The sequence below is a fragment of the Triticum urartu genome, chromosome 3 (assembly GCF_003073215.2).
Source record: "Triticum urartu cultivar G1812 chromosome 3, Tu2.1, whole genome shotgun sequence".
NCBI lineage: Eukaryota > Viridiplantae > Streptophyta > Magnoliopsida > Poales > Poaceae > Triticum > Triticum urartu.
Genome location: NC_053024.1, coordinates 738,767,482 through 738,791,872, shown reverse-complemented (window position 1 = coordinate 738,791,872; position 24,391 = coordinate 738,767,482). Strand labels below are relative to the sequence as shown.

General features: G+C 46.2%; 1 protein-coding gene and 1 long non-coding RNA gene across 3 annotated transcripts in view; both read left to right on the top strand.

The window, feature by feature from the left end:
• Nucleotides 1-22,551: 22,551 nt before the first annotated feature.
• LOC125549548 lies at nt 22,552-24,358 on the top strand. Of its 2 annotated transcripts, none has more exons than XR_007301378.1 (3): nt 22,552-22,687; nt 22,792-22,911; nt 24,197-24,358. It is a non-coding gene; the product is annotated as an uncharacterized LOC125549548 (long non-coding RNA). The 2 variants fall into 2 exon arrangements; XR_007301379.1 differs by adding an exon at nt 23,695-23,800 and having other exon boundaries at nt 22,552-22,911.
• A 1-nt stretch (nt 24,359) lies between these two features.
• LOC125547389 (methyl-CpG-binding domain-containing protein 9-like) overlaps nt 24,360-24,391 on the top strand; it is a 5,411-nt gene continuing 5,379 nt past the window's right edge. Inside the window, 1 exon segment of the mRNA XM_048711275.1 lies at nt 24,360-24,371. Coding sequence (XP_048567232.1) covers nt 24,360-24,371 — 12 coding nt within the window.

Sequence of the window (24,391 nt, the reverse complement as noted above, 5' to 3'; positions counted from 1 at the left end):
ACCCAAGAGCTCCAGAAGCACTTCTTTTTTGCGTAAAATAATCATCATAGTCATGCTCAAGTATACCATCAGCTATGCGGTTGAACAAAGTACGCGACATCCTAAATCTGTGCATAAAAATTAAATGAGACAGGGAAATGAAAAAAGGACCAAAGCAGAGAAGTGTACTAATTACGAACCTTCGTCGAAAAAAATGTTCGGGAAAGCGAGGAACTTCTTTGAAGTAGTCGTCCCACAGAAGAAGAAATCCGGCATCTCTTCCTCGATCGATTGACTGACGTCCATGCTTGGAACCGCCATGGCATCGAGCGTTCTTCCTCTCTTCCTCCTCGCGCTCGGCGAATGCTGCAAGTATGAGTTCATCGTCGCCAGATGAAGATGACGAAGAACTCATGTCCCAAGTGGATGTGTTCATTGTGTTGCGTGAGAAACGATAGAAAAATCTAGGTGAGGAGAGAAGTGTGCTGGAAGAGGTGGTAGGAGTGGTTTATATAGATCGGAAATATGGCCGTTGGAAATATAGCCGTTTGAAAATATAGCCGTTGGAATATACACGTCCTAATTTACACGTTCCACTGAAAAACTGGGAGGTGTATAATTTAGCAAGGTGTATATGGACGTGTATATGGAGATATACACGTCCAAATTTACACGTTCCACTAGAGATGCTCTTCCAACAGCCTTTCCTTCATTTCATTCTTTTTTGGGACTCGTCGGCTCCCTTATATGTCAAGTATGGGATTATAGCGGGTTGTCGAAGAGTGGACCGCTAAATAGAGAGGAGAGACGACGAAGTTGATGGAGATGCCGATGATGGTCCTCTGGTCCCAGAGCCATCCCCCCTCCGCCCCTCGAATATCTGCATCCTTGAAGACCACCAATCGCTGCCCAACCCTTGGTGGACATTTTGCTGTCCCATCCAGACGCCTTGGAATATGCAGCCGTTTTGGCCGCAACACATGTATCCTCTGCCCCTGCTGACGCTGTCTAGGTATATATAATCCTTGTCAAACATACATAGAAAAAAGGATGTGATAGCAAATGGATACTCATAGAAAAAAATCCATACAGTAGGTATCACCTTGACCGCATCTTTCACAGACAACAATAATATGAGCCAAAAGCACAGGTCCTAATTCTCATCAAGGATATAAATGAAAAAACAGTGATATGCATTTAACCTCCAAAAATATAAGCATCCCTGGTATGATCAGAAGACAACACGGCAGCTCGATGCCCTTCAAGGAGGGGGCGAAGCATTACACCACACAATTCTGTTTCAGGTCAAGTATTACACATGCAAACCATTGCAACATGCGTGAATGGAGTGGGAACATCAATTGTCAAACGTTGTTTTAACTCCCCTCTTGATCATTTTAGAAAAGAAATACTCCTTCTGTCTCCGTGCATAGGGCATGCCTGTAGTTCTAGGTTGTAGGTTGTGAATGTAACTAACTAAAATGTATTATATGTCATTAAAAGCATATCATTGGATACACATACGCGAATGTTGTTTATATATATATATATATATATATATATATATATATATATATATAATACATGTGTAGCTAGTTAAATTGGTGACTTAAAACTAGGCACACGCCCTATGCACTGGGCAGAGGGAGTATTAGGTCATCAATTTAACTAGCTACATATGTGTCAAAGACTCGAACTGCAACATGCGTGAAACCTCAAACAGGATATATAAAGCTAAATTTAGACGCCGCGTTCGATCATGATTTGCTACAAGGGACAGTTGGTGCTATATTACGAGACCACAACGGCAAGTTAATAGCTGCGGCAAGCAAAAAAGTGAATTTCTATTTTGATTCCTTCCATCAGAGGCGATAGCGGTCAGATTAGGTTTGAACCTGGCATGAACTATAGGCTGCAGCAAGATAGAGGTTATGTCTGGCAATGCGGAGGTCGTTGCAGCCATGCAAGATGGTAGATTGAATTCTATTGCTGGAGCCATCTTTGATGATTGCTTCTATATGACGATATATTTTGTCATGTTATCTTTGATCATTGTATTAGAAAATGCAATCAGGTAGCTCATGAATTAGCTAGGTTAGCTAGGTTCTCTCCTACAGATGTTTGATTGGAATCACCCTCAAAGGCAGAGGTTTCCTTCATTGTAAATGAGGCAACTACTCCCTCCGTCCGGTGAAGAATGTATGTTTGGGTTTAAAATTTATCCACAAAAGAGTGTATTTCTATCTTCCCAATGCACTTTAAAGTATTTTCTCTCATCACACGGTAATCAAGACCTATAGCATTCTATCAGGGCCGGCCCGGGGGCATGGCCAGCGGGGCGACGGCCCAGGGCCTAGGCGAGAGGGGGGGCCATGATGTAGTATATATGTTAGAGAAATGAGCAACTACATTCTCAAGAGGGCCAAGGGCCAGTACATATACATGTGTACAATGGGGATAAACAGAAAAGAGAGACTATACATATCTAACACATCTAACACCCCCCCTCAAACTCATGGTGGATCAACCACACTGAGTTTGGAGAGAAAGTACCGGTGCTGCGCTCGAGTTTGGGCCTTCGTGAAGAAGTCAGCCAACTGTAACTCAGAGGGCACATAGTGGAGAGCAAGAACCTAATCTTGTACTGCAGCACGCACAAAGTGGGCATCCACACCGATGTGCTTGGTGAGCTCATGCTTCACCGGATCACGGGCAATACTGATAGCTCCGGTGCTGTCTGACAGTAAGGGAGTCGAGGTAGTAGTCGACACACCAAAATCCTCAAGTAGCCATCGTAACCAGATCACTTCATCCGTCAACATAGTCATTGCTCGTAACTCAGCCCCTGTACTCGAGCGAGAAACTGCAGTCTGTTTCTTCGTCTTCCAGGCAATCAGGGAGCCACCAAGAAAAACACAGTAAGCAGACAGTGAACGTCGATCAGAGGGATCACTAGCCCAGGTAGCATCCGAGTAGGCCTGGAGCTCGAGAGAGCTGGAGCGGGGAAAGAAGAGACGATGGGAGATCGTGCCACGAAGATATCGTAAAACACGAAGGAGATGGCTATAGTGGACAGAGGTGGGGGCCGAGACAGAGGTGGGGGCCGAGACAAATTGACTGAGGATATGGACAGGGTAGGAGATGTCAGGGCGCGTGACAACGAGATAGACAAGACTCCCAACGAGGTGGCGATAGCGAGTAGGATTGGGAAGAGGATCACCATCAGAAGCACGAAGCTGGACGTTGAGCTCCATAGGAGTCACAACAGTGCGCTCACCACCAAGAGCAGCTCGATCAAGAAGGTCCTGGATATATTTTTCCTGGGAGATGAAAAAACCATCGGAGGTCGAAGAGACCTCAATCCCAAGAAAATAACGAAGAGGACCAAGATCCTTCATGAGGAACTGGTCACGAAGGCGAGCCTTAACAAAGCCAATGTAGTCAAGGTCATCACCCGTAATGATCATGTCATCAACATAGAGAAGGAGAAGAGTCCGACCACGAGGAGACGTGTGAACAAACAACGCGGGATCATGATCACTGGGTGAGAAGCCGGCGGCAGTGACAACAGAGGCAAAGCGCTCAAACCAGGCGCGAGGAGCTTGTTTGAGGCCATAGAGGGAGCGGCGAAGGCGACATATACCATGCCATCATGAGCATAGTATCCGGGTGGTGGCTGCATGTAAACCTCCTCACGCAACTCACCATTGAGAAATGCGTTCTGGACATCAAGCTGAGACACAGACCAATGACGAACAGAGGCAACAGCAAGGAGAGTGCGGACAATGGTCATATGGGCCACAGGAGCAAAGGTCTCCTCATAATCACGTCCCTGCTCCTGTTGAAAACCACGAGCCACAAGACGGGCTTTGTAGCGCTCAAGAGAACCATCAGAGCGAGTCTTAATCTTATAGACCCACTTGCAGGTAATGGGACGAACACTAGAAGGAAGCGAAACCAGATCCCATGTGCCAGAGTGCTCAAGAGCAGCAAGCTCCTCAGCCATAGCAAGCTGCCATTCAGGTTGAGTCATGGCAGTTTGATAGGAGGTGGGCTCGGCAACAACAAAGAGACCATACTGGTCAGGAGAGTAGCGATCAGGTGCGGGGCAAGGCCGAGCACGGAAGTTGTGAACCGGGGGAGGCGTGGAAGGAGTGGCTCCGGAAGTGGAGGGAGTGTCAGTAGAAGCATCCACAAAGACAAGGACGACGAGTGTAATGAAGAGGAAAAGGAGAGAGAGGACGACAGATTGGAGAGGATGGGGGAGAGGTGGATGGAGGTGAAAGTGGTGGCTGTGGTGACGGTGATGGAGGAGGATGAGTGAGCGGTACCGGATGAAGGGATGAAACAGGAGGCACATGAGAGGATGTATCAGGAAGAAGAAGAAAAGAAATATCTTCCACAGAGAAGCTTGAGGAGGGAGGACGCGGGTAGTACGAATGGGACTCATCAAAGGTTACATCACACGAAATGCGCAGCCGACGACCAACTGGATCCCAACAGCGATAGCCCTTGTGCTCGTCGCTGTAGCCGAGAAAAACACACTCAACCGATTGAGCAGTCAGTTTGATGCGTTCTCGAGGAGCAAGAAGAACATAGCACACACACCCAAACATGCGAAGAGCGGAGTAGTCTGGAGAGCGACCAGTGAGACGCTCCATAGGAATACCACCCTGCAAGGTAGTCGATGGCTGAATGTTGATAAGGTACGTAGATGCAGACACAGCCTCGGCCCAAAAATGAGGTGGAAGGGAAGCGTCGATCATCAGAGCACGAGCCGTCTCAAGCAGATGGCGATGTTTACGTTCGGCAACACCATTCTGAGCATGGGCACCAGGACAGGAGAACTGGGCAAGAGTACCCTGCTCCATGAGAAAACCACGCAACATCTGGAAGATAAACTCGCCAGCAGAGTCAGCACGGAAAGTGCGAATAGGTGTGGAAAACTGGGTGTTAACCATGGCAGCAAAACGCTTGTAGATGGAGAGGACCTCACTGCGAGATTTCATAAAGTAAAGCCAAGTGTAGCGAGAGAAATCATCAATAAATAACACATAGTAGCGATGACCACCTTTCGAATCAAAGGGAGCATGACCCCATACATCAGAGTGAATCAAATCAAAAGGACGCTGAGACACCGACTCGCTATGAGGATAAGGTAACTGAGTCTGTTCGCCAAGTCTACAACCCTCACAATGTAAAGAAACATCTCCAGAAATAGACCCTAAGACACCCTAGCGCACCAAGGACGATAAGCGAGAGCCACATATGTGACCCAGGCGATGATGCCACTGCTGGAAGGACGCAGAAGAGGGGGCAGCGAGAGCATGGGAACTGGCTGATCTGGTGGCAGCGGAAGGAACATGAAGCCAGTCAACTTGCCAAAGGCCCTCTGAGTCACGGTGCCGAGGGCCAGAACCAACTAGGGCCTTGGTGTGGAGGTCCTGGACAGAACAAGAGTCAGGATCAAGAATAACACGACAACCAGAATCGGTAAGTTGGGAAGCGGAAAAAAAGATTCATGGTAAGACGAGGAACATGAGAGACACTAGCAACTGAGAACGGCGAGGTAGAGAGAGTGCCTTGACTAGCGACAGGAAGAGATGTGCCATTAGCAGTTAGAACATTAACAGTAGAATTAAGAGGTCGAAGAGAAGAAAAAGCAGAAGAATCGGAAGACATATGAAAAGAAGCTCCTGAATCCAGAACCCACGAAGATGTACCTGACGGTGTAGTGGCGGATGATGACGGAGGTGTGACAGCCGTCGCACCAGCAGTAGAGTTGGCAGACACAACAGCAGCAGCAGACCCAGTCGATGAGGAGCTAGAGGCAGCTAGGAGGCGCTTGAGCTTCACAATGTCTTGATCAGTGAGTGACGAGATCGAGGGCGACGCATTAGTCCCACTGGAAGAGGAGCGTCGCTGGTCACGCTGCTTCCTGTGACAATCAGCCTCTGGGTGACCTTGCCGGGTGTTGGAAATATGCCCTAGAGGCAATAATAAAATAGTTATTATTATATTTCTTTGTTCATGATAATTGTCTATTGTTCATGCTATAATTGTGTTATCCGGAAATCGTAATACATGTGTGAATACATAGACCACAACACGTCCCTAGTGAGCCTCTAGTTGACTAGCTCATTGATCAAAGGATAGTCATGGTTTCCTGACTATGGACATTAGATATCATTGATAACGGGATCACATCATTAGGAGAATGATGTGATGGACAAGACCCAATCCTAAGCTTAGCTCAAAGATCGTGTAGTTCGTTTGCTGTAGCTTTTCTGAATGTCAAGTATCATTTCCTTAGACCATGAGATTGTGCAACTCCCGGATATCGTAGGAGTGCCTTGGGTGTGCCAAACGTCACAACGTAACTGGGTGACTATAAAGGTACATTACAGGTATCTCCGAAAGTGTCTGTTGGGTTGGCACGAATCGAGACTGGGATTTGTCACTCCGTATGACGGAGAGGTATCTCTGGGCCCACTCGGTAATGCATCATCATAATGAGCTCAATGTGATCAAGTGGTTGATCACGGGATCATGCATTACGGTACAAGTAAAGTAACTTGCCGGTAACGAGACTGAACAAGGTATTGGGATACCGACGATCGAGTCTCGAACAAGTAACGTACCGATTGACAAAGAGAATTGTATACGGATTGATTGAATCCTCGACATCGTGGTTCATCCGATGAGATCATCGTGGAGCATGTGGGAGCCAACATGGGTATCCAGATCCCGCTGTTGGTTATTGACCGGAGAGTCATCTCGGTCATGTCTTCATGTCTCCCGAACCCGTAGGGTCTACACACTTAAGGTTCGGTGACGCTAGGGTTGTTAGGAAGACTTGTATGTGATTACCGAATGTTGTTCGGAGTCCCGGATGAGATCCCGGACGTCACGAGGAGTTCTGGAATGGTCCGGAGGTAAAGATTTATATATGGGAAGTTGTCATATGGTCGTCGGTAAGTTTCGGGGGCATATCGGTATTGTACCGGGGCCACCGGAGGGGTTCCGGGGGTCCACCGGGAGGGTCCACCTCTTCCGGAGGGCCTTATGGGCTGTATGGAGAAGGGAACCAGCCCAAGTGGGCTGGGGCGCCACACCCCCCTAGGGCCCATGCGCCTAGGGTTGGGGGAAACCCTAAGGGGGGCGCCCCCTTGCTTGGGGGCAAGCCCCCCTCCCCTTGGCCGCCCCCCCCCCTCTAGATCTCATATAGAGGGGTCCGGCCCCCTTCCCCTTTCCCCTATAAATAGAGGGGTGAGGGAAGGGCTGCACACAACATCCAAGGCGCAGCCCCTCCCCTCCCCAACACCTCTCCTCCTCCATAAGAGCTTGGCGAAGCCCTGCCGGAGTACTGCAGCTTCATCACCACCACGCCGTCGTGCTACTGTTGGAGCCCTCTTCCTCAACCTCTCCCCTCCTCCTTGCTGGATCAAGGTGCAGGAGACGTCCTCGCTCCGTACGTGTGTTGAACGCGGAGGTGCCGTCCGTTCGGCACTAGGATCTTCGGTGATTTGGATCACGCCGAGTACGACTCCATCAACCCCGTTCTCTTGAATGCTTCCGCTCGTGATCTACAAGGGTATGTAGATGCACTCCTCTCTCCCTCGTTGCTAGATGACTCCATAGATTGATCTTGATGATGCGTAGAAAATTTTAAAATTTCTGCTACGTTCCCCAACAGTGGCATCATGAGCTAGGTCTATGCATAGTTACTATGTACGAGTAGAACACAAAGTAGTTGTGGGCGTCGATATTGTCAATTTGCTTGCCGTTACTAGTCTTATCTTTATTCGGCGACATCGTGGGATGAAGCGGCCTGGACCAACCTTACACGTACGCTTACGTGAGACCGGTTCCACCGACTGACATGCACTAGTTGCATAAGGTGGCTGGCGGGTGTCTGTCTCTCCCACTTTAGTCGGATCGGATTCGATGAACAGGGTCCTTATGAAGGGTAAATAGAAATTGGCAATTCACGTTGTGGTTTTGGCGTAGGTAAGAAACGTTCTTGCTAGAAACCTATAGCAGCCACGTAAAAACTTGCAACAACAATTAGAGGACGTCTAACTTGTTTTTGCAGCAAGTGTTTTGTGATGTGATATGGCCAAAGGTTGTGATGAATGATGAATGATGTGATGTATGAGATGATCATGTTCTTGTAATAGGAATCACGACTTGGCATGTCGATGAGTATGACAACCGGCAGGAGCCATAGAGTTGTTTAATTTATTTATGACCTGCGTGTCAACATAAACGTCATGTAATTACTTTACTTTATTGCTAAAGCGTTAGCCATAGTATAGAAGTAATAGATGATGAGACAACTTCAAGAGATGGAGATACATGATGATGGAGATCATAGTGTCATGCCGGTGACAACGATGATCATGGAGCCCCGAAGATGGAGATCAAAGGAGCAAATGATATTGGCCATATCATGTCACTATTTGATTGCATGTGATGTTTATCATGTTTTACATCTTATTTGCTTAGAACGACGATAGCTTAAATAAGATGATCCCTCATAATAATTTCAAGAAAGTGTTCCCCCTAACTGTGCACCGTTGCGAAGGTTCGTTGTTTCGAAGCACCACGTGATGATCGGGTGTGATAGATTCTAACGTTCGAATACAACCGGTGTAAGACAGATTTACACACGCAATACACTTAGGTTGACTTGACGAGCCTAGCATGTACAGACATGGCCTCGGAACACAGAAGACCGAAAGGTCGAGCATGAGTCGTATAGAAGATACGATCAACATGAAGATGTTCACCGATGTTGACTAGTCCGTCTCACGTGATGATCGGACACGGCCTAGTTAACTCGGATCATGTTATACTTAGATGACTGGAGGGATGTCTATCTGAGTGGGAGTTCATTTAATAATTTGATTAGATAAACTTAATTATCATGAACTTAGTCTAAAATCTTTACAATATGTCTTGTAGATCAAATGGCCCACGTTGTCCTCAACTTCAACGCGTTCCTAGAGAAAACCAAGCTGAAAGACGATGGCAACAACTATACGGACTGGGTCCGGAACCTGAGGATCATCCTCATAGCTGCCAAGAAAGATTATGTCCTAGAAGCACCACTAGGTGACGCACCCGTCCCACAGAACCAAGACATTATGAACGCTTGGCAGACACGTGTTGATGATTACTCCCTCGTTCAGTGCGGCATGCTTTACAGCTTAGAACCGGGGCTCCAAAAGCGTTTTGAGAGACACGGAGCATATGAGATGTTCGAAGAGCTGAAAATGGTTTTTCAAGCTCATGCCCGGGTCGAGAGATATGAAGTCTCTGACAAGTTCTTCAGCTGTAAGATGGAGGAAAATAGTTCTGTCAGTGAGCACATACTCAAAATGTCTGGGTTGCATAACCGCTTGACTCAGCTGGGAGTTAATCTCCCGGATGACGCGGTCATTGACAGAATCCTTCAGTCGCTTCCGCCGAGCTACAAGAGCTTTGTGATGAACTTCAATATGCAGGGGATGGAAAAGACCATTCCTGAAGTATTTGCAATGCTGAAATCAGCAGAGGTAGAAGTCAAAAAGAAACATCAAATGTTGATGGTGAATAAAACCACTAAGTTCAAGAAAGGCAAGGGTAAGAAGAACTTCAAGAAGGACGGCAAGGGAGTTGCCGCGCCCGGTAAGCAAGCTGCCGGGAAGAAGCCAAAGAATGGACCCAAGCCCGAGACTGAGTGTTTTTATTGCAAGGGAAGTGGTCACTGGAAGCGGAACTGCCCCAAATACTTAGCGGACAAGAAGGCCGGTATCACGAAAGGTATATGTGATATACATGTAATTGATGTGTACCTTACCACTACTCGTAGTAGCTCCTGGGTATTTGATACCGGTGCGGTTGCTCACATTTGTAACTCAAAGCAGGAGCTGCGGAATAAGCGGAGACTGGCGAAGGACGAGGTGACGATGCGCGTCGGGAATGGTTCCAAGGTCGATGTGATCGCCGTCGGCACGCTACCTCTACATTTACCTACGGGATTAGTTTTAAACCTCAATAATTGTTATTTAGTGCCACCTTTGAGCATGAACATTGTATCAGGATCTCGTTTAATACGAGATGGCTACTCATTTAAATCCGAGAATAATGGTTGTTCTATTTATATGAGAGTTATGTTTTATGGTCATGCTCCGATGGTGAATGGTTTATTCTTAATGAATCTCGAACGTAATGCTACACATATTCATAGTGTGAATACCAAAAGATGTAAGGTTGATAATGATAGTCCCACATACTTGTGGCACTGCCGCCTTGGTCACATAGGTGTCAAACGCATGAAGAAGCTCCATGCAGATGGACTTTTAGAGTCTCTTGATTACGAATCATTTGACACGTGCGAACCATGCCTCATGGGTAAAATGACCAAGACTCCGTTCTCAGGAACAATGGAGCGAGCAACCAACTTATTGGAAATCATACATACTGATGTGTGCGGTCCAATGAGTGTTGAGGCTCGCGGTGGCTATCGTTATGTTCTCACCCTCACTGATGACTTGAGTAGATATGGGTATGTCTACTTAATGAAACACAAGTCTGAGACCTTTGAAAAGTTCAAGGAATTCCAGAGTGAGGTTGAGAATCAACATGACAGGAAAATCAAGTTCTTGCGATCAGATCGTGGGGGAGAATAATTGAGTCACGAATTTGGCACACACTTAAGAAAATGTGGAATAGTTTCAAAACTCACGCCGCCAGGAACACCTCAGCGTAATGGTGTGTCCGAACGTCGTAATCGCACTCTATTAGATATGGTGCGATCTATGATGTCTCTTACCGATTTACCGCTATCATTTTGGGGCTATGCTTTAGAGACTGCCGCATTCACTTTAAATAGGGCTCCGTCGAAATTCGTTGAGACGACACCGTATGAATTATGGTTTGGGAAGAAACCTAAGCTGTCGTTTCTAAAAGTTTGGGGATGCGATGCTTATGTCAAGAAACTTCAACCTGAAAAGCTCAAACCCAAGTCGAAAAAATGCGTCTTCATAGGATACCCTAAAGAAACTGTTGGGTATACCTTCTACCTCGGATCCGAAGGCAAGATCTTTGTTGCCAAGAATGGGTCCTTTCTAGAGAAAGAGTTTCTCTCGAAAGAAATAAGTGGGAGGAAGGTAGAACTTGATGAAGTATTACCTCTTGAACCGGTAAGTGGCGCAGCTCAAGAAAATGTTCCTAAGGTGCCTGCACCGACTAGAGAGGAAGTTGATGATGATGATCATGAAACTTCAGATCAAGTTGCTACTGAACTTCGTAGGTCCACAAGGACACGTTCCGCACTAGAGTGGTACGGCAACCCTGTCTTGGAAATCATGTTGTTAGACAACGGTGAACCTTCGAACTATGAAGAAGCGATGGCGGGCCCGGATTCCGACAAATGGCTGGAAGCCATGAAATCCGAGATAGGATCCATGTATGAAAACGAAGTATGGACTTTGACTGACTTGCCCGTTGATCGGTGAGCCATAGAAAATAAATGGATCTTTAAGAAGAAGACAGACGCGGATGGTAATGTGACCATCTATAAAGCTCGGCTTGTCGCTAAGGGTTATCGACAAGTTTAAGGAGTTGACTACGATGAGACTTTCTCACCCGTAGCGAAGCTGAAGTCTGTCTGAATCATGTTAGCAATTGCCGCATTCTATGATTATGAGATATGGCAAATGGACGTCAAAACGGCATTCCTTAATGGTTTCCTTAAGGAAGAATTGTATATGATGCAGCCGGAAGGTTTTGTCGATCCTAAGAATGTTGACAAGGTGTGCACGCTCCAACGCTCGATTTATGGGCTGGTGCAAGCATCTCGGAGTTGGAACATTCATTTTGATGAGATGATCAAAGCGTTTGGGTTTATGCAGACTTATGGAGAAGCCTGCATTTACAAGAAAGTGAGTGGGAGCTCTGTAGCATTTCTCATATTGTATGTGGATGACATACTGTTGATGGGAAATGATATAGAATTCTTGGAAAGCATAAAGGCCTACTTGAACAAGTGTTTTTCAATGAAGGACCTTGGAGAAGCTGCTTATATATTAGGCATCAAGATCTATAGAGATAGATCGAGACGCCTCATTGGTCTTTCACAGAGTACGTACCTTGACAAGATATTGAAGAAGTTCAAAATGGATTAGTCAAAGAAGGGGTTCTTGCCTGTATTGCAAGGTACGAGATTGAGCACGGCTCAATGCCCGACCACGGCAGAAGATAGAGAAAAGATGAGTGTCGTCCCCTATGCCTCGGCCATATGGTCTATCATGTATGCTATGCTGTGTACCAGACCTGATGTAAACCTTGTCGTGAGTTTGGTAGGAAGGTACCAAAGTAATCCCGGCATGGAACACTGGACAGCGGTCAAGAATATTCCTGAAGTACCTGAAAAGGACTAAGGAAATGTTTCTCGTTTATGGAGGTGACGAAGAGCTCCTCGTAACGGGTTACGTCGATGCTAGCTTCGACACAGATCTGGATGACTCTAAGTCACAAACCGGATACGTGTATATTTTGAATGGTGGGGCAGTAAGCTGGTGCAGTTGCAAGCAAAGCGTTGTGGCGGGATCTACATGTGAAGCAGAGTATATGGCAGCCTCGGAGGCAGCACAAGAATCAGTCTAGGTGAAGGAGTTCATTACCGACCTAGGAGTCATACCCAATGCGTCGGGCCCCATGACCCTCTTCTGTGACAACACTGGAGCTATTGCCCTTGCCAAGGAGCCCAGGTTTCACAGGAAGACCAGGCATATCAAGCGTTGCTTCAACTCCATTCGTGAAAGTGTTCAAAATGGAGACATAGAGATTTGTAAAGTACATATGGACCTGAATGTAGCAGATCCGTTGACTAAACCCCTCCCTAGAGCAAAACATGATCAACACCAGAACTGCATGGGTGTTTGATTCATCACAATGTAACTAGAATATTGACTCTAGTGCAAGTGGGAGACTGTTGGAAATATGCCCTAGAGGCAATAATAAAATGGTTATTATTATATTTCTTTGTTCATGATAATTGTCTATTGTTCATGCTATAATTGTGTTATCCGGAAATCGTAATACATGTGTGAATACATAGACCACAACACGTCCCTAGTGAGCCTCTAGTTGACTAGCTCGTTGATCAAAGGATAGTCATGGTTTCCTGACTATGGACATTAGATGTCATTGATAACGGGATCACATCATTAGGAGAATGATGTGATGGACAAGACCCAATCCTAAGCTTAGCTCAAAGATCGTGTAGTTCGTTTGTTGTAGCTTTTCTGAATGTCAAGTATCATTTCCTTAGACCATGAGATTGTGCAACTCCCGGATACCGTAGGAGTGCCTTGGGTGTGCCAAACGTCACAACGTAACTGGGTGACTATAAAGGTACATTACAGGTATCTCCGAAAGTGTCTGTTGGGTTGGCACGAATCGAGACTGGGATTTGTCACTCCGTATGACGGAGAGGTATCTCTGGGCCCACTCGGTAATGCATCATCATAATGAGCTCAATGTGATCAAGTGGTTGATCACGGGATCATGCATTACGGTACGAGTAAAGTAACTTGCCGGTAACGAGACTGAACAAGGTATTGGGATACCGACGATCGAGTCTCGGACAAGTAACGTACCGATTGACAAAGGGAATTGTATACGGATTGATTGAATCCTCGACATCGTGGTTCATCCGATGAGATCATCGTGGAGCATGTGGGAGCCAACATGGATATCCAGATCCCGCTGTTGGTTATTGACCGGAGAGTCGTCTCGGTCATGTCTGCATGTCTCCCGAACCCGTAGGGTCTACACACTTAAGGTTCGGTGACACTAGGGTTGTTAGGAAGACTTGTATGTGATTACCGAATGTTGTTCGAAGTCCCGAATGAGATCTCAGACGTCACGAGGAGTTCCGGAATGGTCCGGAGGTAAAGATTTATATATGGGAAGTTGTCATATGGTCGCCGGAAAGTTTCGGGGGCATATCGGTATTGTACCGGGGCCACCCGAGGGGTTCCGGGGATCCACCGGGAGGGTCCACCTCTTCCGGAGGGCCTTATGGGCTGTATGGAGAAGGGAACCAGCCCAAGTGGGCTGGGGCGCCACACCCCCCTAGGGCCCATGCGCCTAGGGTTGGGGGAAACACTAAGGGGGGGCAAGCCCCCCTCCCCTTGGCCGCCCCCCCTCTAGATCTCATCTAAAGGGGGCCGGCCCCCTTCCCCTTTCCCCTATAAATAGAGGGGTGAGGGGAGGGCTGCACACAACATCCAAGGCGCAGCCCCTCCCCTCCCCAACACCTCTCCTCCTCCATAAGAGCTTGGCGAAGCCCTGCCGGAGTACTGCAGCTTCATCACCACCACGGCGTCGTGCTGCTGTTGGAGCCCTCTTCCTCAACCTCTCCCTCCTCCTTACTGGATCAAGGCGCGGGAGACGTCGTCGCTCCATACGTGTGTTGAACGCGGAGGTGCCGTCCGTTCGGCACTAGGATCTTCGGTGATTTGGATCACGTCGAGTACGACTCCATCAACCCCGTTCTCTTGAACGCTTCCGCTCGTGATCTACAAGGGTATGTAGATGCACTCCTCTCTCCCTCGTTGCTAGATGACTCCATAGATTGATCTTGGTGATGCGTAGAAAATTTTAAAATCTCTGCTACGTTCCCCAACACCGGGAACAATAGCCAAAGACCATGTCATGCCACGAATGGCCCCTCTCAGTATAAGGAGGGCGACTGACCCCCCAGAAGGTGTGGGCAGGAGCGGCGGAGCGGTGGGACGAGCAAACCGATACAGGAGCCCTGGCAGCCAGGACAGAAGGAACCACAATTAACCCAGCAGAGCGAAGACGGGTCTCCTTAGAACGAAGCTCAGCAAGCACCTCGGTGATAGGAACACGACCATGAGCAAGTAAGTGGGCACGCCTAGGCTCAAACTCGGTGCGGATGCGAGATAAAAACTCATGGACACGCTGAAAATCCAAATCGGCCCTGGTAGTCTGACAACAACGGCAAGTTCCACAAACAACTATGCGAAGAGAATCTAGCTGACGCCAAATAGCGGAACACTGAGTGTAGAACTCGTCAATAGACGAGTCACCTTGCTGAAGAGCATGCTCCTGACACACCACTGAAAAATACAGGGCATCACCAGATGGCTGATAGCGCTGACAGAGAAACGACCACATTGCTGCAACTGTGCCGAGGCCCATGAACTCGGACGCAAACTGAGGGAGAACACTGGCGGTGAGAACAGCAGGAGCCCGAGCATCATCATTGCACCATTGAGTGTAAGCAGTCAGATCCTCGCGGTAAACGGAAAATGCAGCGGAATAAGCTGATACCTGCTGATCATAAGCATCAACTACAGCGTCATCGAGGACCTTAGCGGCATCCCGATCAGCCTGAGATGCATCAGCAGCAAGAATAGGTGGCACTGGTGGCACAGGAGTCACGGGAGGCACCGGGCACGGCGGACGGGGGATCTCGCCAGAGAGAACACCCCACAGAAGGAGGCCACGCATATGGATGCGCATAAAACCCACGAACTCGGCATAGTTGGTTCCATCGAAGATCACCGAGCACCGAGGAACAACAACATAGCCCGAAGAAGCCATGAGGAGCGCACGCGCCTTCTTCTTCTAGCGCAAGCTGGGTCGTGTCGCTGCAGGGAAGCAACAGTTGTGGGGAGCAGCGGCGGCGGCTTCTGCCGGGCGCGGGTGAGGCGCAGACGGCCGGCGGCGGGGGAGGAGGTGGCCGGAGATGGCCGGCGACGGGGAGGTAGGCACGGAGCTGCAGCGTGCGGGAGAGGAGGAGAAACCTGGCAACTGTACCATGTTAGAGAAATGAGCAACTACATTCTCAGAAGGGCCTAGGGCCAGTATATATACATGTGTAATGGGGATAAACAGACAAGAGAGACTATATATATCTAACACATCTAACAATGTATACATACTATTTCCCAGCAAAAAATACGTAAGAAAACGAGATTGGCTAGGGCGCGAGGCCCATGTGATCGATTACGAAGCGTTAAGCTAGCGGCTAGCGATCGGTATCGGCTGCTCATTTTCTTTTCCTTCGTCTGGAGTCTGGACGGTTCGTCTCTAGTATCTTCGTCCCACCTGCTGCTCGTCGCTCGGCGCCTCGCCGTCTCGGCCGCCGCCGGCTCGCCGCTGAGCGCGCCGCACAGCAGTCCGGTAGCCCAAAGTCTGCAACGGGCCAACGAGGTAATCCATGACCCATTCCATCCGTCAGTTTCTTCAGCACGTGAGTACACCACAATCCACAGAATTAGTAATAGTACGTATACGTATCCATGACCCATCCATGTTCCTGATGACCTGATCCATCCCCCCAAATCCCAATTTGACAATTTCAGTAGTATACTTTAGTTTTTATTTACTATGTACGTATTCAACTATCCATCCATGTATGTCTAGGGTTCCAATCATCCGATATATAAATTCTTAATTCTTTGTACCCTCTTTTCTTCATGATTTTAGGACATTATCCTGTCATGTTGCCAAAGAAGAAGCAATTGTTGGGTGCTGAAAAAAGGAGAAAAAAGAAAGAAAGTGATCTGAAACTTCAACCACTGATTGGTTCTTTGAATAAGTACTTTACATCGTTGACAGTGCAATTCTTTCATTGATTAGTCGCTTTGATCAGTTGAAGAAATTTGAAAAGGTGTTTGGTTTCTTATTCAATTCAAAAAAATACGAAGTCCTTGGATGATAGCAGTCTACGGGAATGTTGCACTACTTTTGCAAAAGCTTTTTCTGATGATAACTCATCTCATGTTGATCTTCATGATTTTGTCTCTGAGTTCAAAGTGTTGCAGGTAACTTTGCCAGATGGTTTGATGTCAGCGCTTGAGATTCTTCAGTTTGTTATGGTTGTAGATTGCTATCCAAATGTCTTTGTTGCCTATCAGATCCTCTTAAGAGTGCATGTGACTATAGCCTTAGCTGAAAGAAGTTTCTCTAAACTGAAACTACTGAAAAGTTATTTGAGGTCAACTATGTTGCAAGATAGGTTAAATGGCTTGGGTATGTGCTGCATTGAGAAGGATATCTTGGACAATATTGATCTTGATTGTGCCCTTATTGACTTTGCATCAAGAAGCGTCCAAAGAAACTTTTTCTGAAGCACTGAAGAATTATTATTGTCGATGGAGTCAGTCGAATTTGGTTCTTATTTGAGGTAATCATGTCATGTTAGTTTCATTTTGCTATCCTTTTGGTATTATTGTCGTCGATGGAGCCGGTTCGAATTTAGTTATTATTGTTGTCGATGGAGTCAGTTAAATTATTGTAGTCAAATTTTAAACTAAAGATGTATGGTTGAAAGTTACATAGGGGCCCATGTCGCCGAGTTCGCCTAGGGCCTCCCAAAGCACAGGGCCCCCTGAGAAGATTAAAGTACGAAATGCATTGTTCAGTTATACAGAAAGATTTAATACGGTCAGGACAACGATCATGAGAACTTTGCTTCTAGAGGACCAAAGAAGGTTTACTATAAATCCTTATGATGGACTTCACATTGTCTAGCATTTGATCTTTTTATGTTTCTCCTTGCAGTATGCAGAAGATATTGAAAGCGGTTCTTCGGATGTTCAAACAAAGTACAAGGAATGTACGAAGATGACATAAATCGTTTTGCTGCTTTATGGAGCCAGGTAGCTATATTTGAACATATCACCAGCAACATGGGTAATCTATGCTATGGTATATACTCAGTTTAAGTTTCAACCCTTTTATTTTATATAATTGTTGTAGTTGCCACTCATCTCCGTTCACTAAAAGCCCTGCTGGGTTGTTGATCTTCCTGTCCTCCTCTGCTCAAGTATCTCTGTTCTGAATCCAAATATGATGTTGTTTTAGGTAAATATTTTTCCTGACACGTACATAGTATGGATCCTTTGCTAATCAGTTAGTATCATGTTACCGGCCCTACTATATTGGAGGGATAAACTTCCTTTGGTATGCCTATGAAAGATCATAAGGACGATGGTCGGGATATATGGGAAGTTACACAGCTCAAATTAGCACAAATACTGTAATTTTTGTGCAGTATCTGAATGCCCGACTCCATGTTATTTGTGCCCAGTTTTCATTTGCTGAAATAAAAATTCAGAATATATATGCCTATTGTCCGAGGTTTGAACAAAAGAATTCATCATGTTGGAGATCCTAAACGATACAAATTTTCATTATTTTTTCATTTGTTACTGTAGCTTATAAATTTACAAAGTTATTTTGTTTATATATTGTCATTGCATATGGCTAAGAGATCCCGCAGCAACGCGCGGGGTATCATCTAGTTATTTTAATATACCTTGTCTAGACATGCATACCCAAACTCCGTTAAACTGACTTTATTTTTTGAACAAACCAGAGTGTGCCAGGCGCCATTTCATTTCTCTTAAAACAGTTTACACGAGTGATGGCATATCCCTGTGAAAATGCTTCTGTCAAAGTCTGTATTAGAGGACAATGCCTATCAGAGTGAATGAGTGATCCTCATTGGAATATTTAAACCTAGAACTTCGTCATTGGAACATTTAAACCTAGAACCATAAGGAGTTGTATTGTTATAGAACCTAGCTAATTTTGCTGCTTCATGTTCTTTGCTGAGTGTGGAAAACCTTAATCTCCTTTGGGCCTGTAATCTCACAAAAGTCTGGAATGAATTCCCTGATTTGCCAATTCACAGGGTGTGATGGTGGAGATCTGGCCGCCGCTGCTGTAGCGAGTGTGCTGTTGTCTATGAATACTGCTGCCTCCTGTACCTTCATTTTATTTAGAATAATTGCTGCTAGCTTAAGGCCTTTCCCTTCTGCTTGTAGGGGTGAAGTGGCTTGTGTTGCAGTGGCTGAGATTGTTGCTTGTATCATGCCTTTGTTTTGCTGTACCTGCAAGTATATTACTTAATGTAGCATGTGGGTGATTAGAGCTTTGAATTTTTAAAATAACAGTGACTAAAGAATCATCATTGTGTATTAATAGATCAATAGGACACTTGAAAAAAAATGTGCAAATTGTCTTCTTCCATACCACATCTACTGCAAAGCTGACCTATATGCTTAAAGTATTTACCTGCTCTTTTACCTGATGGGAGTGCTTTCCTGAGTGGTCTCCATGCAAAGGTTTTAATTCTTGGAGCCATGTCTTCTGTCTTCCAAACCTGTTTCAAAAGCAATTTTATGCTGTTGGAGATGGCTCTAGTTTGTGGCTCCCCTTCCTGATGCATGACCTGTAAACAAAGTTTATATGCACTTTTCAAGGTAAATTTCCCTGTAGGAGTTAGTTTCCAGCATAAGAGATCATCATCATCTGTATGAATGATAGGTACATGTTTAATAATTTTTGTTGTTTCCATAATTATGAGGCAATGAGATGAGCATTCCAATGTTTCTGGTTAGGGAACCAAAGGTCTTTAACCAAAGCAGTGTAAGTAAAATTGCTATCTTGAATGACAAGATGATCATAGATTGTATCCCAAGAACTATATCATGGAGAGCTCTTGAGTCAATGAGTTTGGCGCCACATAGAACTATATCTTCAAAATATGTGGCGCCGCGCCACTACGTGTAACATAAACTCCAATTACTTTGGTGTTTTTAAATGGTCCAAATTTCAAATAAGTTTTCTGATGGTGCTTACGTTTGTTCAAAATTCAGTTAGGATGACCTAGTTATTGGATATCCTAGGTTGCGCTGGGATCGCAATGGTGCTGCTTCCCTCGGCCACTGCACCGGCACTGCGAAGATGTCCACGTCCTCGACCATGCCACTGTGGCCGAGACGTATAGCACGGTGGTGCACGGTGGTCGTGCTCCTGCGTCCTCCAGCTTCGTGGCCGACGGTGGCGAGGAGGCGGTCGAAGGCGGCACTTGGAGAAGACGAAGGTCAACATATCAGTGTCGGAGGAGGCTGCCGAGAGGCATCTAGCATACTAACGCCTCTTCCAATGTACAGGTGTTTAAATGAGGTGCTAAGTACATTAAAAAGTTTAGTAACTAAAGCCCCTAATACATAAGTGTTTAGTTTGTTGTAGCTAAGCTCACTTCATTTATTGATTTAACTACTAAACTCTTGCCTGCATTGATGTAGGATATGTACATCAATCCCTGCTCTAGTGAAACCCGTAGAACAATCATTCTACGGTATATGTATTAAAATAAAAGGTTTAATATGTACAGATAAATACAACCAAAGGAAAGAAAAGAAAAAACGTCTATCCAATCCCTGCTCCAGTGAAGCCCGGCATGATATAGCAGTCTTAGCTAAAAGAACTGATCAATCCAACTAGAAAGTTGAGCTTTAAATTTATTCTTAATTCTGTGCTTGAGAAGAAACAAATCATTTTTGAACAGTCTTCTCGAGGACTAAATCGAGTGTGGCTGCAATCCGAAGATCTTTCCATTCCACTGAATCCAAATGTCCCAACATCCCATGATTATGATTTTCATTGCAACGGGTGCTGGTAGAGCTTGAGCTAAAAGGGTGATCTCATCATAAACAGAAATTCCTGTGTTTCTATGCCCAAGGATGGATTCCTGGACGTAGATTTTTAGAACATCTGCACCCGGGCCCTGCTATCCTAGCTATCCAATATTGCTTTAAGATCTGTGCAACACAACTAACTTTCTATCTGAAATTTTCTCTTTTTTGTTTCTCTCGCATAAAACATGTTTTGAAGTTCAAACCTTTTGCAGCGTGGCAAAGCTTTCTATCTAGAATCTAGGATAAATCTTTCAGTTTTTTTGGTCAAAAATAAATATACAAAAAATGTTTTTTTGGCAAAGGTTTGAACTTCAAAACATGTTTTATGCGAGAGAAACAAAAAAGAAAAATGTGTTTGCAAAGCGAAATCACACGGATTCAAATCCTCCTGCTTCGGTGTCGTCTGCTCCTCCCTGACCAATACTGCCGTACCTTTGACTGTCGGAAGTATCTGAGGTTTCTGCGCCGTGTAATGAATGATGGCTCTTGCACCAGTTATTAGCAATTAAACATAGACAATCTGTGAACTGCTGATGGACGTGGATATAAACAGATGGATCGAACATCTCACGTAGTATCAAAAGTATCCGTCGCCGTGAGGAGATTGGTGTGCACGCAGAGCACGAGCGCGCACAGGCAGTTCACGCGATTGCGCATGTCCCGGAGCCGCGTCTCCATGCTCCTGCCGGTCCGGACGCGGCGCCAGAGCGTGCTCCCGCTGTACGAGGCCGGCCGCGTGCTCCCGCTCCAGCAGCGCGTGGAGCCTGCCCGCTGCCCGCTGTCGCCATGTCCAGCGCGCGCTCCCATTTTTTGAGCGTGCTCCCGCTGTCGCGCGCCATGTCCAGCAGCGCGTGGAGCCTGCCTGCGCACTCCTCGAGCTTGGCGCATTCAGCCTCGCACTGCGGAATCCGCAGGAGGCGCACGGCCAGGGCGATGAGCATCATGGCGTACCGTGGCAAGGTACACCAGGACGGCCCACACCACCATTTTCCACACTCCACGCACTACTGCAGTACTGAACGTCTGAACCTGAAGCTGAAGCTGCAGCTGATGGAGAGTAAGCTGCTAGGAGCGGGGTTTATGCGGGTTTCCATTTGGCAATCAACTATGGAATTGGACCCCGATTATCTGGTAGTGAAACACGAGGGGTTGAAGAAAGGTGTATCTTTCCGTCGGCGGTGTCGTAGAGGGGCTCTGGGAGGTGTTCCATTCCAAGGAACTCGCGCGACCGGGAGGATCAGAGGCAAGACAAGAGCCTGCCTTTCTAGTCCGAAAATATATATTAAAATTCCTGCACCCCGGCCCGCTTATCTGGTACGTCCATATACATGGGGATATGGGCCAGCTGTTTCCGTAAGATTCACACGCCACCGGTTATATCGCGTGTGTTAGGTGTGACCCTGGACGTGATCCACCTACCTACATAGCATAGGGCACTGTACACCGAGATAAAGACAGCCGCTATCGGACACTACAGGAGGCGGCCCGTGACTCTGCGTTTCATCTGCGTCGTGGCGTCTACTACAACCTACGACTGGACCCTTGCCGGAGCATGCTTAATCCCTTGGCACAAAAGATCTACTCACCTGATCAGATACCCGGACTAGACGTATCGACTTTTGCAGTGTGCACTGTGCAGCACGCGGACAGGTAAAGTGGATTCCATGCAAAACCATCCCATGCAGCACAGTTGGTCACGGGGTGACCAATAAAACTCATTAACAGTTACGTGAAGAGCGAACGCTGGGGCTATTCAGGTCATCACTTTTACTGTGTTGTGCCGAAGGGAGAGATAAAAAAATTAAAAGAGATCGATCGCAGTCTCAGATAGGCAGCTCCCTCCATCCCCTTTCTCCTCCTGCTCTCCCGACTCCTTCTCTCTCCAAAAATCGCCGCCGCCACCGCCACGTCCGTTCCTCCTGGGCACGACCATCTCCGACGCCGCCATCAATAGGCAAGGCTCCTCCTCGCCTCACTCTACCGGTTTGCTGCCCTAGCCGCTGCTGTACGCCCCCAGGCGCGCCCGCACATCTAACCCTAACCTCTCACAGGAAGGAGATGAGGGCGTGGGGGAGGAAGGAGAAGAGGGCATGGAATTCACGGGGGAGGAAGAAGAGGAGGCCATGGAGGTCGTGGGAGAGAGGGCAGGAGGCCACGGGGGAGGAAGAAGATGCCCCCTCGTTTCTGAAGTTGGTCTTCACCTCAAATGCGATGGCTGCTCCCAGTTGTGGTTGGACATTCCTGTTCATTGGTTGCTACTCATATGAGATTTTTTTTTTCATTTTCCCTACAGATTGGTCCAATTTGAGCGGATTCTCTTCCTCTTGGTCGGTCCCCTGGATGTGCCTCCCTTGATCTCTGCCTGCACATCCTTTATAAGCACCCTCCTGCGTCTCCGTTCATGGATCGACTGGTCAACCCCTCTTCTCATCCCCCTTTCCACTCATATTCTTTTCCATATATAGCTAGGTGTGCGGCTGTATGGCAATTTGTTTTTGGGATTCAGTATGTTCTGCTTGTCCTGGTTGTTGTGTGTATTGATGTGCAGGTTGGCCAATGAGGGCTTTCTTTTTTGATAAAAGCCAAAAGTACTATTCTTTGTGCATTGGATTCTCGTAGCTCCCTTGTATCCATGTTGGCTTGTTTTTAGCGCGGGTGTTAAATTTATGCTTTTTGTTTTTTGTCTGGATCCAGGTAGGGCCTACGATTATTGTTCCTTTGTGCATCGAAATGTTGGTAGTCTCGTTCTTTTGTGCATGAAAGGGTGCCATGATCTGAATTTCCAACGTTTGAGTTGAAATTAGTGTTATTGTTACACATGAAAACATATGGTTGTTTGTCCAGCCACACATAAAAACAGAGGGTTGTTTGTCCAACAATTTTGTTTCTCTGTGATGGTTTTACCAGAAACAAATCATAGCCACTATTACATCATGTTATTGATCTTACTGTGTCGTTATATCTGTATACTCTGTCTACGGCCTTTTCGACATTCCCAGTTTTGTTTTTCTATGGTAAATATTTGACGCCTTTTCATGCCTTTTGGCTTTTAATCTGTGCTCATGGTCATGTCTACTGGTATATAGGGCACTAAAATCCATATGTATTGTTATCTATAGACTGTATCATAAATTTCTGTTTTACCTAGATTTTTCACATCCTGAAATTGGGTCATATGGTTCAATTGATATTTCAGAAGAGAATTTTCTTCTTTGCCAAAGATTAGCTATTGTCGGATAATTTGCATGTCATGGTGGACATCAGTTGTAAATTGCAAAGGAGAGCTACTAATCTTATTATAGGTGCGGTACATGTTACAACTCTTCAGTGCTTGTTGCACCCATATATCTTCAGAGCAGAGGATATGATACATCATGTAGTTTGCTCACTAATTAATTCATCACTTGAGGTTTATTTTTTACCGCTGGATATGTAGGTTTTGCGTAATGCTTTCCTTACACAACTATCAGCTATGCTTAATTGTGTTTTGCATCTTCCATGCAGCTCGTGCATTGCAGAGTTTTTTCATTAGCAAGAATTTTACTTCTCTAGACTGAAAAATTAGTTGACTTGACACTATGTTCATATCTGACCGTGAGATGCGTGATGTTTTATTGCATCCCTTAGTATACTTCCTAATTTCTTTGCTTCCTTTCATATTTTCCTGTAAATTAATTACAGGGTTTATATTTTATCAGGTGCATGGGCACTTGCCGCTGCAGCCAGAGTTGCCACCAAATCAGATTAGAAGTTTTTCAAACAGATTCCTATATTTTGAAGTGGTTATGCTCATCACATAGCTGGGCTAGATCATGTCTTACTATATAATGTACTTCATCGTGTCTCAAGCTTCTGTGCTTAATGGTGAGACATGCCACATGATCTTAAATATG